Here is a 15,957-nt window from a genome sequence, read left to right as displayed (position 1 = left end):
TCGACCGATTTGTGCAGTCAATTCTAAAACCCTATTCATGAATTTTTCTACTGGAACTATTCTTGACATTCCGTTAATGTCGAAATTTCATCGAAGAGTGGAATTTGAAGGAATCGTGGCCGCTCCTGAATCAATCGATTTCCGTTAAAGGTCTAAATTATTGAAAAATAAACTGTCATTTTTCAATCTCGGTAAGGAGGTTGACGTCAGTCGATGCTGCAACCGGGTTGGAAGTAGCAATCCGCTTGTAGAACGCAAAGCTCATAAACTTAGTCGCGACCGCGCAAACTTTGAGGGGCATTATTAGAGCCCCCAGTGATTCTGGATGGGTAATTCTTTGTATTGACATACAACGAAGCTTAGACTTTGACAATATTTATCAAAATCGTCTTTACTAAGCTCTCCCAGGTCAGGATCAGGATGACCGTCACTCGGAGCGTCCAAGGTGTCAAGCGCACGCTTCGCGGAGACTGATTTTTTCGGGATATCCGCAGACTCAATCATTCGGAAAGTTTATGAATCAGATAGATCATAGTCTGTAGTACCTAGTGATGACCTGAGGTCAATGAATGTTTATTTCTAATTGCAGAATTCCTGACGGAATACCGTTCAGTCAGTGTCGTGTGCGCGATCGGCGGTGAGCGCCCTGCGTGAAACGCGCGCGAGGTCTCTCTCCATGGTCCGCGCTTGCCTATACTAGCAAAGTGTTGCTCAGAATTTTGATGAGTATTCCTCAACTGCTGCTAAGACGGTGTACATTGCACTTTCAACAGTAAACATTGAACTTGCGATTTTTCTATCTATCGATTTGTTGAATTTAAGTATAAGACTCTCGAAATTTTATCATCTTCCATCTATATCTGCGAAAATGGGAGACAAAGTTGCTTCGCCTGCCGCCGTAGCCAGCCCAGCGGCGAACACTCCAGCTGTTCAGGCCGTTCCAGCGAAAAAAACTGCAGCATCGCCAAAATCAAAGAAACCTCGTGTCAAGCCAGCTCACCCTCGTACATCGGAAATGGTGAACGCAGCTATAGCATCTTTGAAAGAACGTGGTGGATCTTCTCTTCAGGCCATCAAGAAGTACGTTGCTGCCACATACAAAATAGACGCGGAGAAGCAAGCATCGTTCATAAAGAAGTATTTGAAATCTGCGGTCACCAACGGTCTCCTAGTCCAGACCAAGGGCAAGGGAGCCTCCGGTTCGTTCAAAATTGCCAATGGAAAAAATGTCAACAGCACACAGCCACAGCCGAAAGTACAACGTGCCGCACCGAAACCTGCTGCGTCAAAAAAAACTGTACCCGTTCCAAAGAGCCCGAAAAAGCCTATTGTAGCCACCAAAAAAGCCGCTATCGTAAAGAAGCCCGCCTCTGCTGCGGAGAAACGCAAACCCATCAAAACTGTAGCCCCAAAATCACCCAAAGTAAAAGCCCCCTCCAAGGCGAAGAAAGCTACCAAAATACCAACTCGCAAACCCAAGGCACCCAAACCGAAAAAGGCAGCTGCAGCTCCCAAAACTGCAAAACCAGCAACAAAGAAGACTACATCGCCAAGAAGAAAGTAAATAATCGGCACCGACCCAGAGCAATAGAGCAACAGGAAAAATCTTCAACGGCCCTTATCAGGGCCACCAATTGAATTCAATGCCAAAGAATTGGATGTGTGTAAAGCTTGCCTGTTCGATCATTCCTCATTTTTCATCCACAAATATCCTGTTCACTTTACATAGAACATACCTGATTCGAATATCGGATTAAATCATACATCCAACACTGAATCCAGGCGGTCAGAAATTTTGGTGATCCAGCTATCGTTCTCAGCAAGCATGCACCTAATTATGAAATTTTACGGGTATTGCCAGAAGCGCAGGGCCGAATTTATTCCTTAGGAACGTCCATCTGATTATTTGGTACTTTACCAATTCCCGCAGAGGTCTCTTCATAAGCCGGCAACAATTTACTACTTGTTTGGAGCTACCATAGGACAGGACAGACAGGTTACTTATTCACTATCGAATGACGTTACTACTTGCTTGCCAGTGGCGGAGCTCTGGGTAGGTATTCCTAGCGACAATCTGGTTTTGGTGACCCATGTATTGTAGGAATCGAAACTATGAAACACGATCGAGCTAATACCACAAAATTCTTTGCAATGAGTTCATTTTGTGGCCCTGAAAAGGGCCGTTTGCTGTTGTAAGTCAAAGCGATTCAAGCACGTTCGCCACGGATACGACGGGCTAGTTGAATGTCCTTGGGCATGATGGTAACCCGTTTGGCGTGAATTGCACATAAATTGGTATCTTCGAATAGACCAACCAAGTAGGCTTCGCTAGCTTCCTGTAAAGCCATGACTGCCGAACTTTGGAAACGTAAATCTGTCTTGAAGTCTTGAGCAATTTCACGGACAAGGCGTTGGAAGGGTAATTTACGAATCAGTAGTTCAGTACTCTTCTGATAACGCCGAATTTCACGAAGAGCGACGGTTCCAGGACGATAACGATGAGGCTTCTTCACGCCTCCAGTAGCTGGGGCACTCTTCCTAGCCGCTTTGGTTGCAAGTTGCTTGCGCGGGGCTTTGCCACCGGTAGATTTTCGAGCTGTTTGCTTGGTACGAGCCATTCCAACGATATGCCAGAGATATACGTGATGATTTCCGGACCGCAGAAAATTTATAGCACGAATGCCTGGTCACAGCGACGGTTCGGCTTATATACACCAGTCGTGCCTGACGCAGTACGTCGATTGGTTCTCGAAATTATGGTGGGGAGTGCATCCTCAGGGGGTATATAAACCCCCAACGCGTTACTCCCCGTATTCAGTCGCCCGAGTTGCGTGACTTACGATATTGTGTAACAGTTGATCTTAAATTCCTAATTCTACTCTACTATGACTGGTCGCGGTAAGGGAGGAAAGGGATTGGGAAAGGGAGGAGCAAAGCGGCACAGGAAGGTGTTGCGTGATAACATCCAGGGTATAACAAAGCCGGCCATTCGCCGTCTGGCTCGTCGTGGCGGAGTTAAACGTATTTCCGGATTAATCTATGAGGAAACTCGTGGTGTGCTCAAGGTATGTAGTCAGCCTAATCTGACTTGTGCTATTCGTTTACGATCGTATCTCCCGGGATCCATAGGATTGAAGAATAACTAGATTGATCTCGAGATGTTAAGTCTCTGGATGAAGAGTTGGTTGCTTTATGTGACGAATTTGTTACAGGTGTTCCTTGAAAACGTCATCAGAGACGCTGTCACCTACACCGAACACGCCAAGAGGAAAACCGTAACTGCAATGGACGTCGTCTACGCCCTGAAGCGTCAAGGCCGCACCCTTTACGGATTCGGAGGTTAAATGACGTGTTTTTGAGCAGCTATAGCCCCAGCAGTAGTTCAACAACAGCATCAACGTTCAATCGGCCCTTTTCAGGGCCACGAATCAATTCTAACAGAGAACAATTGGGCTCGTACGATAATGCTATCAATTTCTATTTGAATGTCTCTTCTATGTTTCAATGTTCCACAAAGGTGATAAGCATTATTGTCGTCTCTCCTGGTCACTTAAATCTGACTCCTGCCAAAGTTGGTGGAATTCATCGTGCTAGAGTACGATTTCCGCGCACCTTCGTATGATGGTGTCCTAGGGCAATAGATTATGACGGTTGTAAAAAATAATTGATATTGTAATGATTTGGTGCTATTTGAATCCTCCGGTCCAAGGCTAGATTTCAGCAATCATGACTACGAAATGCGTTGAAGATCTTTGAAGGGTGAAATATAAAAGCCAATAGAACTATATTTTTACGTTGGAAGTTCATTGACTTTGCGGCCGAACGCATGCGCATCGGTTTCCTGGGTCTGTTATTGGTACCTAGCATCCCACAGTCCATGCCACGATTAAATCTAGACATGAACGCGAATGCGAGGATTCGATGTGATAATTCAAAATTAACGGAATTTTAAAAGATGCAGAGATTGTTGCAAAATCCCGCCAAAGTACTAAAGTGGATGCGCTTTGCTTCAAAATCATACGTCATTTTGCAAGGACTAGCGAGGGGAGTTGGTCGTCGAGTACGCAAAATGGAAGCCCGCAGCATCAACGTACACTTATACATACGTGTTCATAATGTCGACTTTTTATTAGCGTCCTCTCACTGGGGTTAGCTTGGTCGACGTTAGTATCATGAACAATTCAAGTCCCGCTATTAATCTGTTCAATGCATTTAAGGTCGGATATCTCTAAACGGGTGCAACTGTTGGCACAATAGTGCACATCACATTACATCGGTACTGTACTAACATAATTTTACAATAGCAACACACATGCTTAGTGCTTGAGTAGTTCGATCATTAGGCCAGATATATATTGGTGGCCCTGAAAAGGGCCGATTATGTAAATTTAGGACGCGTTGAAGATTTAAGCTTTCTTCTCGGTCTTCTTGGGTAAGAGTACAGCCTGAATGTTTGGGAGAACACCACCTTGGGCAATCGTGACTCCAGAGAGCAGTTTGTTCAATTCTTCGTCATTGCGGATAGCCAGTTGCAAGTGTCGTGGAATGATTCTGGTTTTTTTGTTATCACGTGCCGCATTCCCTGCCAGTTCCAATACTTCAGCAGCCAAATATTCCATGACAGCAGCTAGATAGACTGGAGCCCCAGCTCCAACTCGTTCAGCGTAATTGCCCTTACGCAAAAGTCGGTGAATCCGACCAACAGGGAACTGAAGTCCTGCTCGGCTTGACCGTGACTTGGCTTTACCCTTGACTTTACCCCCCTTCCCGCGGCCAGACATTATGTTTGGTAAAGAATAAATGCAATTTCAGTAGATCAGGCCTCTTCAGTGACCGTAGCGTGAATGAACGTACCTGCCAGAGCTACGTATTTATACTCGCACTAAAACCCAATGGCGCATCGTACTACGCGCATTGCACCCACCCTTAATACGTGCGGCGTTCTCTGATTGGTTCGGCACTAAAATTTCCTCACCGTATATAAGAGCACGCGCTCGGTCATTATGCACACGGTGAACCAGCGGTGGGATCTCAGATTCACTCATTGGAACAATGCCTCCTAAAACTAGTGGCAAAGCTGCGAAGAAGGCTGGGAAAGCCCAGAAAAACATCACTAAGGGTGACAAGAAGAAGAAGCGTAAGAGGAAGGAGAGTTACGCTATTTACATCTACAAGGTATTGAAGCAGGTGCACCCTGACACTGGTATTTCCAGTAAAGCGATGAGCATCATGAACAGTTTCGTCAACGATATCTTCGAACGTATTGCTGCCGAATCTTCTCGTCTCGCGCACTACAACAAGAGATCGACCATCACTTCCCGGGAAATCCAGACTGCCGTCAGACTCTTGCTTCCTGGAGAGTTGGCCAAGCACGCTGTCAGTGAAGGCACCAAGGCTGTCACTAAGTACACCAGCTCTAAGTGAGCATCGGATTCGTCCGACTATCGGTCCTTTTCAGGGCCACTAGTTCTATCCAAGATAAGAGAACAATCTGAAGCTACAATAAAATGTCCAGAGCCAAGATTCGATACATGGGTACTTGAATTGATTTATGTTTAATATTCCAGCATTTATTCAGTTTCGCAATACTTACAATGAATTAGTTACAACTGGAAAACAATATTGTATACCAAATTAATTTTAATTAATTACATACTTAACATCAGAGTGTTAATTTTAAACATTGCACACCTATAGCATCTCCTTTGTACCTGTTTAATTGCCTCAGTAGGTGTAATTTAGGCTGCATACTATGTGTGGTATGTAATTCATACAAAGTACAAATGTTTAATAGCAATGCCTCTTGTAATCCTTTGGATGGATTTCGTATGACAGCACTTTCCAGGAGGTGAACAGCTGCTTGAAGTTGTCCGTTGTACAGCAGGCAGACAGCCATATTATTAATTAACATAATATTGGCTGGTTCTAGAGTAGATGCCTTTTTGAAGCAACTATAAGCTTCTTGGAATGCGTTTTGAGCAACAGCCATCAGGCCTCTGTCAGTTAATTCTCTGGCAGTTGAAACATCTTTGCCAACTGCAAACTGTTTTTCGGCAGCAGAGACATCCCCAAGCAAAAGAAGCACTCTTCCAATAGCAGACTTTAGTATTTGCTTTTGTTCCAGACTCCAATCATTGTTCTCACTCAAGGCTTCCAGGATATCAACAGCCAAAATATAATTCTTTAGGGTTAAAGCACAGTTGACGATGGAAATCAGCACTCTGGATTGTCTGCCAATCCACAATCTGATGGCATCATCCCTCTCCGTAGTTGTAAATTTCAGGTGTCCACCATCTCGTCCACCATCCTCTCCCAATCCCATTTTCAAGTTTTTTACGATCTGCCTTACAGTTGCCAGGACCTTATATAAATTGTCTAGAGCCAGTTTTGGCTTGTTACAGTATGCTGGTATTTCTGCAAGAAGTAATCTGAATGCAAAACAGGCCATGGATCCAGGTTTAGTTCCATAGAGTTCTGGGTAGAATGTAAAGAACATATCGGGTTTATCTAAATTTCCAAAAGGCTTAGACTCATTTTCCAAAACTTCCACGTGCTTTAATTTAGCCAGAAGTGCAAGCCTTGTAAACCATAGCTGCAGGGAATGGGGTGTGTGTTTACTGGGATAATTAATCTTTCCAAATCCTTGACCATAAATACCAAGCAATCTTCCAGTCAGGTTGATAGCTGCTCGATAACACCCAGCCTGAATCAAGTTTCTTAAACCACGTTCATCCTGAGTAACGTCAGACACAGTCAAAACATTTCGGTGAATATTTTCGTCCTCACCGAGAAAGTGAATTGAGGCTTCTTTGATCGCATCAGTCAAATCTCCCTGGAGCGTCAATCCAGGCATGGTTAGATTTTCTCGATCTGGAAAATTACTACCAGGTGTTGACGTTGCTATTGAAGCCAAGACCTTTCTTGTTTGGTCTGATGGAATCCAGGCATCCCTGTGAACATCGCTAGCTGTGACATGGTCTGATACTTGTTCTGAGTTTTCCAATATACTGTCATCGTGAAAGTTGTTTGCTGGAGTACAGGTAAGAAATGAGTCAAACGCAGGCCGAGGACTGGCAGATACCGAAGGTTTTTGAATCGCTTCCTGGTTTGCAGATGGGACAATTTCGTCAAATATTGTGTGGGTTGTATTACTGAAGTAACGTCCTAAGCCAGTGTCCGGGGGTTTCGAGTCATCGGAGAGCACGGAGAGGTTATCGGATAACTGGAACAGCGAGCTATTTTCTGCCATGTCTGTATTCGCTTTTATTCATACGGGAATCGTTTTTCACGTTAATATAGAATACTGTATCTACTCATTATCCCCGCTCAACTTGGAGATCAACACTGGAGCTGCACTTGTTGTCTCGAAAGCAACACACGGACTCGCGTCAATATCAGCTGTTCGGTTCTGGGATACGAGAAGAGGTGCTGCTACTATACCGAACATTAATAACTAACAACAAGATTAGACTCGTGATTGCGTGTTAGAAGTAGATGGGGTAGGTAAAGTAGAAACCGCTTACACACTTATCGATTCTACCCATGGATTCTACCGGTCTACCTCGAGCGTTGACTGAAGATTAGTATACCTCGAGTTAACTATGGGTAACCGAACGGAATAACCTCACAATACTTCAGCTCGAATGTGTTCGCAATACACGTGTTTACATCTATCGTAATAGCGTGAGTATATCAGTGTAAAAGAACGTCTGTCTTGTTTTACATACTATTAAATTTAACTCAAGTCAATAACAATGAGTGACTCAGACAATGAACATGGATTACCATCGCGTATGGGTCCAGTAGATGACGCGTGGTCTTTGAAAGTCCCAGAATTTAAACAAAAGGATAACCCTCATCGTCTTTTAGAAGAGAGTTCGTTTGCAACGTTGTTCCCAAAATATAGAGAACAGTACTTGAAACAATGCTGGCCGCTAGTCCAAAAGGCCTTCACTGAACATGGAATTAAGGCGGAATTAGATCTTATTGAAGGTAGCATGACTGTTAAAACGACACGTGCAACCTGGGATCCCTACATCATCATCAAAGCAAGAGATATGATAAAACTGATGTCTAGATCAGTGCCCTTTGAACAAGCAGTCAGAGTATTACAAGATGAGATTGGTGCAGACATAATTAAAATCTCATCTCTCGTCAGAAATAAAGAAAAATTTGTTAAGCGTAGACAACGGCTCATTGGGCCCAATGGATGCACATTGAAGTCAATCGAGTTGTTGACGAATTGTTATGTATTGGTTCAAGGGCAAACTGTCGCGGCTTTAGGACCCTACAAAGGATTGCAACAAGTTCGTCGAATTTGTGAAGATACAATGAAGAACATTCATCCCATTTATAACATCAAGGCTTTGATGATTAAAAGAGAACTGGCTAAGGACCCAAAATTGAAAAACGAAAATTGGGAGAGGTTTTTGCCTAAATTCAGTAGTAAAAATGTCAGCAAGAGAAAACAGCCCAAAAATAAAAAGACTAAGAAGGAATATACTCCCTTTCCACCTGCTCAGACAGAAAGCAAAATTGACAAGCAGCTTGCTTCTGGAGAATTCTTTCTCAAAGAAGAACAAAAACAGGCTAAGAAACGCAAAGAGCAAGAAACAAGACATGAGGAGGCAGCAAAGAAGAGAGTTGAAAAAAGAGCACAGGCATTTGTTGCTCCTGAGGAAAAACCACAACTCAAAAAGACTGGCCAAAGAAATGATATCAATATTGAAGAGTTTAAAAGAAAAGTTAAAACAGGGTTCAAAAAACGTGAGGCTGCTATTTAACTGTTATATGATTTTTGTCCAAATGTTAAGATTAAACATTGAATTCTACCGACATTTACTGGCAAGTAGTGTAGTGTACATACATTTCCATTTGGCATGTGGACTGAGTTTCATTGCTAGTGGCAATAATAAAAGAAATTGTTGGAAAACATCCTGATTTTATTAAAAAAAATTTTTTCTATATTATAATTAGCATATTTTTTGTTTTTCTCAATATACATTCATCATTATAATACAATACAAAGTGTGGAGTAATACATAAAACACTAGCGTATGATTTATTTGTTGGGTAGAAATTCACAACTGAATGATGACACCAGCCGTTTGTTGGATATCTGGCCTTCCAATTTTTCTAAAAAATTGTAGCGGATGAATCACTTGAAATTTTGTTTTATTATTGTCAATCTACTCATTCGTTTTATTTGATTTACTGTGTTGAAATTTCCTAGTCTAGTGCTCAATTTGTTGAGTGATTTCTATTTCAGTTTTGACCGGTGTAATCTTTCATTTATAGTCCATCACTATTATTTCCTTACTTGATATCAAATAGATAGCCATTCAAATGGACTGGTTACATGAATTTTATCATTGACTGTCAACTTTCTATTATAAGATTATTTCGTGTTACAGTTTTTCATCTTACATTCTAAAGTTGCGGAAGTACGAGGTCTTTTTTTTGCTTTATTCTTTGTGTAATGTATTCATATAATGTGAATAATAATATAACTATTATGTACAGCAGTTGATTACGATATTGATTCATAATTTATTTATATGTATATTTTCATTGTGTCTGTGTCTACAGAAACACAATCGAGTTTTCAAGATTTTTTAAATGTTACTTATAACAACATAAATTGAACCCAAGCAAAACGAGAGTAGATTATCTCAAATATTGAGGATCTTAGAATTACTGTCTTATTTTTGTCTATTACGTACGCATATATCGTGTTTATTCATGAATATGTAACAAGTTTTTATCATATGTAAAGCCTAAGTCCGATTATGATAATTGTCGAGAAAATTGTCAAATAAATAACTGGATTGTAGCTCCAATCAACCGTAGCAATCAAGTGCAAAAGAGTAGAGTTTATAATACAAAAGCCTAGATCGATAGACCTTCAGCAGCTCAGCTGTCGAAATATTATTACAAAAGATTATCAGCTTATAGGTTTCTTTTCGTCAATGAATATATTATGGGTTCGCTTACAGTTTAAAAATTGTTATTACTAATTTTTATTCATTAGCCTATATTTTCCATTCACACAACCAAGTAAAAATATAATTTATTAGAAAAATAAAGATCGCACTGTCTCTGTGCTGATAAATTGTGTCTCCATTGGCTTTATAAAATAATCTACAACCGTTTTCGCTATTGGAGTTATTGCATATAGTTGAACAGAATCAAAGATTTAACTATGGGAACATCTGATTAAATTAGATAACACAGACTTATTGTAAAACTTATTATAATTGACTACGCGACATCGGCCGATCGCGATTTATCGGTACACAAGAAATATTTGTGATGTTAATGTTTGAATAGATCTAACGCAATGAAAAATGAAAATAAAATACAACAAAGAAATAAAAGTAAAAATCCTTTGTCGATGATACATCGTCGAAGAATAGAAAATCTAAATTTGAAACATTCTTCTCTTCACAATTTCTTGACGAAAGAATTATTATAGCTCACTTTTGATCTCGTGTTAATAATCACAGTCCTGAAATAATAATCTTATTATTAAAACAAGTAAGCAACGTCATTATGATGGTTACGACTACATTCTCTTAAGATATTTACATTTTTGATACTCCGATCATTTCGAAGACATGAATCCTTATCATTTTATCTAGATTTATTTGCTGTGGAAGATTTGTATAATCGATTATATTTTCATATCTTATTATCTACGCCCAACAGATGTTCCCTTCTCGTTTGTGTTTCATTTTTAAACTTTTTTTGGCACTCTCAATGTTTCGTCATATTTAACCCTACGCACAACTCCTTGAATATTATGATTAACTATAGTTTATTGAACAATAGATTTAACTTTTTCCAGATCTAACAGGCTATATAATTTTGTAGCTGCTTCTCTCGCGGATAATATTAAGTGTAATTAACTGTACACTATCATAATCATACGCTTGATTAATGTATTTTCACTTCAGCTATATACCACTGTATGCATTTAGTAGTTATATTTATCCCGCCCGATTCCACCGATCTCGTCATGATTCATTTATACAGTACGACATTAATCCGAAATTCAAAAAGCACTTATTGATCGTCGGGCGTGAGTATTTGAAAATGTAACCAAATTGAATAGTGATAGTAATAATAATAGTAGCAATAATAACATTTACAGTCACCTAATCTTTCTAAATTACAATTATTTTGATGTGACAATTGTCGACATCGCAGTACGACGTGATATCAGAAACGATACTTATGAATCGCTAACAATTTCAGACTAGCAATAAGATTCAATAATCATCGATTAATAGTTCAATTATTAACAATTCGTAATTTTTCGTGGAATACAAATTGCTGAAACAAATCCGAACAATTTTAATAGGAATGTAATTTTTTGTTTGTTTGTGGAACACATTGATGATGTAACGAAAGAACACAACGAAAGTGATGATATACATATACCGCTTTGTCATGGACAAGCCAAAGGAACCGACGATAACAATATGCTCGAATCTCAGGTTTGGCTTCTAGGTTTTCTCGCCCGAGAACTATTTCAGTCTCTCTCCCTTACAATCCGTTGGCGTGTATTTATGAGCTAACTCTAGAATTGGAGTATTAAGAAAAAAAAATGTACGCGATACACGTGGAACAAGGCTGCCCTTCACGCGATACTTGAATGAAACGTGTCATTTTTTGTAAACTATAGGAAAAAATTGAGAAAAAACCAGTCGAAAATTTCTCCGTTTACCATCGGTCTTTCCTCTGTCTCTTACGCCTAATTCTTTCCATATGATCACGAAAACTTCTTCACCTATGGTAAAACAGTATCAACGATTGTAATAATAATTCTTTAGTGCCATACGCGAATTAATATAATTTCGCAATCGGACGTTCGTTGCTCACTCCGTCCCTCAATTATCTTATTACACAGATAATCAATCAATAAATTATTATTAGAATTCCAGTCCAGGTTAGTGATTGTGATTGTAGAGGTGCCATCTCTGCGTTTCCGCACTGGAATCGCATTTTTCAGCCGTAATACCTCTTTGTGCGTGGTATCTGGAGTCAACGCAAACCGGTATCCGAGTATGCCGTATAAGACCGCCTTCCAAATGACGCCATTTTTGATTCTCACTTCCATCACATATTTGCATCAAAAGGGTAGTTCCCTTGGCGTAAACCGGCAATGTTAGGCAAAGATCGTGATGCTTTATCAATCCATCTTTCGTCAGGCCCCATTCCTGGAATGAAATTTCAAAAAATCAGCAAACGGTAGTCTCTAAGGTCAAACGAAATTAGATTATTCTTGGTACGTGCCTGATTACCACCCGTGTCGTGACAAGGGTAAAGTCCAACGTTTCCGTCTAGCAGATGCCCCATGCTATCCATACACGTCGATCCCTGTTTCAAAGAACCTCCAGGACCCCCTTCGCTAGTGGGAATAGCTAATTCTGGATAAACATTCTTCAGATACCAGCTAAATGGCTTGCAGTGAAGATTTCTTTTCAGATCCAGGCGGTCTTGAATGCTGAAAATTGAATTTACGGTCTCAAAATTCGAAAGGTGCGCTAAAATAATGAGAGATCATTGAAATTCTCACTTTCCGTAGGGTATGTTCCTCGCCAATGGGACGGCGTTGTAGTAATATTGCTTGTAGTCGTCCATCCAAACTTCGGCAGCGCGTCGCGTATTTCTTGCAAAAACATTCCCGCTTCCACCAGGGAAGGAATAAGGATGGCGTTTACGAAATACGTGTCCGACTCTCGAGCATGGAATTATTTCCAAACTACCACCGCATTGCCATACACGGAATGATATTTCTGCGGAATGGACGATTGGATAATTGAGGATTCTCGTGGGTGGAACGGGAAGAAAAAATCATTGCTCAATGTAGAAAACAAATCATAAAAACTCACCGAGATTTTCTCCACCCCATACGTCCATTTGCGTGTCGTACTTTCCTAGAGTTTCGAAGTACGCTTTATTGATGACGAAAAGACCTCCCGCTATCATCGGTGTCCTGATAGAAGACGTTGGATCCTTCAGTCTCGCTTGACGCTCAACTTGACTCAAATACTCCCACTTGAATACCAAACTCCAATCGAAACCGCCTCGGAGGTCCGCCGATGCGCCTAGTGATTTGAAATCGACAATAAAATGAATCAGGATCGAAGGATCTCTTTCATTCTGACGATGTATCGACAAATCATCGGACGTACCGATATATTGGAAGGTGTCCATGCTGATGACGTCGATAACCGGGCATACGACCCTGGTAGGATCTTCGGCAACCCTTTCTAAAAGGGGTTCCAACCAATCGGCGTTGCACTCGCAGTGGGAATCGAGGAATGTAAGAACACTTGCCGTAGCAGCATCAGCCCCTCTGACCCTCGACCTCATAAGACCCTCCCGTTTCTCGTTTCTGATGACTCGCACCTTGTGAATCCTCGATAATTCCTCCCCATCTTCAGCTAGGAATTTAACGAATGGTCAAAGATCGAATCTCATAACGACAGTCGTTAGCTGAATGAGGTGAGAATTTCTCGAATTCGGTTTTGACAATACTCACGATGGTCGCTAAAGTCGTCAACCAAAATAATCTCCTTAATGAGATGTTCCGGGCTTCTGTTGAGCACGCTGAAAACCGAGTAAAAATATCGTTTACCATTAAGTAGCCGCATATTTCAAAAGCGACAATTTTCGTATATCTCCGAGCTGAAGAAGCATGCACCAGCTATGAGCATTAGCGAGGGAAGAATCTTTTTTCACCCTAAAAATCGCGAGCATTAAAATTATTTTTAGAAAAACGGTGATGGTGTGGCGTATATACCCGACGAAAGAAAAATGTCTTAATTAATTCGCCGCTTATGAAAAATCTCTGATTTATGCCGTCTTTGTGGCCGGGCGATCATTGGTGCTTCCCCCACGCGTACCTTTTATATCTATAGATATAGATAAAGAAAAAGATGGGTGAAGGGGTTTCCTCGTGAGGACCGAAAAAGAGGAGTAGAAGGAGATCGCTGCTAACTGGAAAACGAGACCAGGGAGAGCACGAAGGAATGGTGATTAGAAAATTCCATCGAAAGGCGTTCCCCGACGACATTGGGAGCCGATTTTCAACGGTTCAATTTTTTTTTCTTCCTTCTTTCTTTTATCAAATAAAAAAAAGCTCTGAATTTATCTCCTTTTACCGAAGGGGGCCGGGTTGATTGCATCTGCAGCACAGTGACGTCCGCAATAACCTTCGGGGAAAACTTATGCCCTCGTACTTTGGAAACGGACGTTTAATGTGCTTTTATATGAAAACTATGTCTACTTATAGAACCGGAAGTTATAAAGGGAAGTTATCAAGCGGGCGAATAGTTATCCCCGGAAGCTATGTACCTGTATGCAAGTAAATGGAAGGTAAAACTTGACTCCGATGTTTTGAATTGACTCGGCGCTCAAGTTGAACTTGTTATATACTTGTTGGGTTGTTGGTTGAAATTTTAATAATAGCAGTTCGAGCGAAGCAGCTAGAGCCAGCAAACTCACCTCACTACCGTTCTGAGTAGGGTAGAACGCGCCTCGTTGTGAAACGTTATAATCACCGACGTTGGCGGTAGATCGTGTCTCCATTGTTTCATTCGACACCTGCAACAAAGACAACGATGCGATTACGAATATAATCGGATCACACGACGGCAGAGCGTATTTGTATCGCCTGCTGTCACCTTCGCTGCGTTACAACTACCGTTCGATGTCATCGTCATGATTTATTTCAGCGCCTTCGCGAGTAGGCATAGGTATACTATGGGTAGTAGTCGGTTACGTGACTGGTCAATGAAATGGTCAGCTCTATAAGTGGCTGATGATAAACTGATTATTTCACTCGAAACGGGTCGGATCCAATTGGATGACAATTAAATGGAACGAAACGGGGTATACAGACACATCGGTATTCGATTCGCCTCGCGGAACTACCTACACTTATCGAAATGCTTGTTTTCGCTGGACGATTCTCCTCGTTACCAGCTGTGCGGTAATATTCAATTCCAAGCGAAAGTGTGACTTAGCGTATCACGTCACCGCGGGTCATACCCGCAGCGAGGACACATAGACAGATGCAGGTGTATGACTTCGGTCGTAACGTGACTTTCGCCTATCTCGAAATGTCACGGTCGAGCGTTTGTTGATTTTTCTCGCATATGTATACGTGCGGTACACGTAAACCTATACCGTATACATACGCGATAGGCGGTAAATACAGCTATCACATAGCTATACTCCATTCGAGTAATTAGCTATGCCGAAGAGAGCTGTGCGTACGCACGTACGCGCCCGCTTAAAGGGTTACCATTCATTATTCCTGTGGTAGTTTACGCTTCGCGTATCACAGCCGGAGAAGAGCCGGAGGGCTCTTTTCTTCCCGGTCCATATACTATATTATGTGTGTATAACTCCCCGGTAGCAAACATACGTATTAGTTTGTTTAAATACGTACAGAATAATTATATCATGCCGATCACGGGGAGACACGACACGTCGTTATACCTTCGTCTTCATTTAGTCCTAATTGTTCGTTAGTTTACTTTGATCGATATACCTACGTAACAGATGCGAGCTAGGATTCCCGAATAACTCTTGTATCCCGGATACAAAATGTTTTCATCTTCTTGATCTCGAATTGGTTTTTTTTTTTCTCTGCAATTAGGGTGATCGGATAACGGGCAATTTGGCTGATGATCGCGTGGGAAGAAATCTAAGCGAATTATCAAGTGTAATTTTTTCTAATTAGGGTATAATTCAAGACCGAAAGCGGAGGATATTCGAGTCCGACGATCTCAATTCCCAGGGAGCAGAAGTTCCTATTGTATTATACGCGGTTGCCGTGGATATAATAATTTTGGCCGGAACATTTCAGATATATAAATGCGAAGACATAAATATCGTTTTATCAGGAAAAAAAAAAAGATCCGTGGTAGCGAGACGGAAAAA

The 15,957-nt window shown here is 41.2% G+C and overlaps 8 protein-coding genes across 8 annotated transcripts in view; 4 read left to right on the top strand and 4 right to left on the bottom strand.

Annotated features, from left to right (window-relative positions):
• Positions 1-151: 151 nt before the first annotated feature.
• Positions 152-1,777, top strand: LOC105691459 (late histone H1-like). The gene has a single exon (XM_012409931.3). The coding sequence runs from the start codon at positions 869-871 to the stop codon at positions 1,562-1,564; it is 696 nt and encodes a 231-aa protein (XP_012265354.2). The 5' UTR covers positions 152-868; the 3' UTR covers positions 1,565-1,777.
• A 77-nt stretch (positions 1,778-1,854) lies between these two features.
• Positions 1,855-2,742, bottom strand: LOC105691463 (histone H3). The gene has a single exon (XM_012409934.3). It carries the CDS (start codon positions 2,616-2,618, stop codon positions 2,208-2,210), a length of 411 nt encoding a protein of 136 aa, XP_012265357.1. The 5' UTR covers positions 2,619-2,742; the 3' UTR covers positions 1,855-2,207.
• Positions 2,743-2,812: 70 nt separating this feature from the next.
• Positions 2,813-3,785, top strand: LOC105691430 (histone H4). Its single transcript, XM_012409891.2, has 2 exons — positions 2,813-3,065; positions 3,213-3,785. Exons 1-2 carry the CDS (start codon positions 2,886-2,888, stop codon positions 3,342-3,344), a joined length of 312 nt encoding a protein of 103 aa, XP_012265314.1. The 5' UTR covers positions 2,813-2,885; the 3' UTR covers positions 3,345-3,785.
• Positions 3,786-4,355: 570 nt separating this feature from the next.
• LOC105691448 (histone H2A) lies at positions 4,356-4,828 on the bottom strand. The gene has a single exon (XM_012409918.3). It carries the CDS (start codon positions 4,779-4,781, stop codon positions 4,407-4,409), a length of 375 nt encoding a protein of 124 aa, XP_012265341.1. The 5' UTR covers positions 4,782-4,828; the 3' UTR covers positions 4,356-4,406.
• Positions 4,829-5,025: 197 nt separating this feature from the next.
• LOC105691456 (histone H2B) lies at positions 5,026-5,667 on the top strand. Its single transcript, XM_012409928.2, has one exon. It carries the CDS (start codon positions 5,053-5,055, stop codon positions 5,422-5,424), a length of 372 nt encoding a protein of 123 aa, XP_012265351.1. The 5' UTR covers positions 5,026-5,052; the 3' UTR covers positions 5,425-5,667.
• LOC105691445 (trafficking protein particle complex subunit 12) lies at positions 5,549-7,408 on the bottom strand. The gene has a single exon (XM_012409915.3). It carries the CDS (start codon positions 7,247-7,249, stop codon positions 5,663-5,665), a length of 1,587 nt encoding a protein of 528 aa, XP_012265338.2. The 5' UTR covers positions 7,250-7,408; the 3' UTR covers positions 5,549-5,662.
• A 155-nt stretch (positions 7,409-7,563) lies between these two features.
• Positions 7,564-9,535, top strand: LOC105691507 (KRR1 small subunit processome component homolog). The gene has a single exon (XM_012410027.3). It carries the CDS (start codon positions 7,755-7,757, stop codon positions 8,781-8,783), a length of 1,029 nt encoding a protein of 342 aa, XP_012265450.2. The 5' UTR covers positions 7,564-7,754; the 3' UTR covers positions 8,784-9,535.
• A 2,227-nt stretch (positions 9,536-11,762) lies between these two features.
• LOC105691506 (polypeptide N-acetylgalactosaminyltransferase 2) overlaps positions 11,763-15,957 on the bottom strand; it is a 126,164-nt gene continuing 121,969 nt past the window's right edge. Inside the window, exons 4-10 of the mRNA XM_012410026.3 lie at positions 14,515-14,613; positions 13,550-13,617; positions 13,200-13,451; positions 12,897-13,112; positions 12,581-12,800; positions 12,298-12,508; positions 11,763-12,221 (exon numbers count right to left, since the gene is read on the bottom strand). Coding sequence (XP_012265449.2) covers positions 11,952-12,221; positions 12,298-12,508; positions 12,581-12,800; positions 12,897-13,112; positions 13,200-13,451; positions 13,550-13,617; positions 14,515-14,613 — 1,336 coding nt within the window. The 3' untranslated portion in view covers positions 11,763-11,951. The remainder of the gene's footprint in view (positions 12,222-12,297; positions 12,509-12,580; positions 12,801-12,896; positions 13,113-13,199; positions 13,452-13,549; positions 13,618-14,514; positions 14,614-15,957) is intronic.

This window comes from Athalia rosae, chromosome 2, assembly GCF_917208135.1.
Source record: "Athalia rosae chromosome 2, iyAthRosa1.1, whole genome shotgun sequence".
In the NCBI taxonomy this organism is placed as follows: Eukaryota; Metazoa; Arthropoda; class Insecta; order Hymenoptera; family Athaliidae; genus Athalia; species Athalia rosae.
The sequence above is the reverse complement of the archived record's forward strand: the minus strand, read 5'-3'. Positions and strand labels throughout refer to the sequence as shown.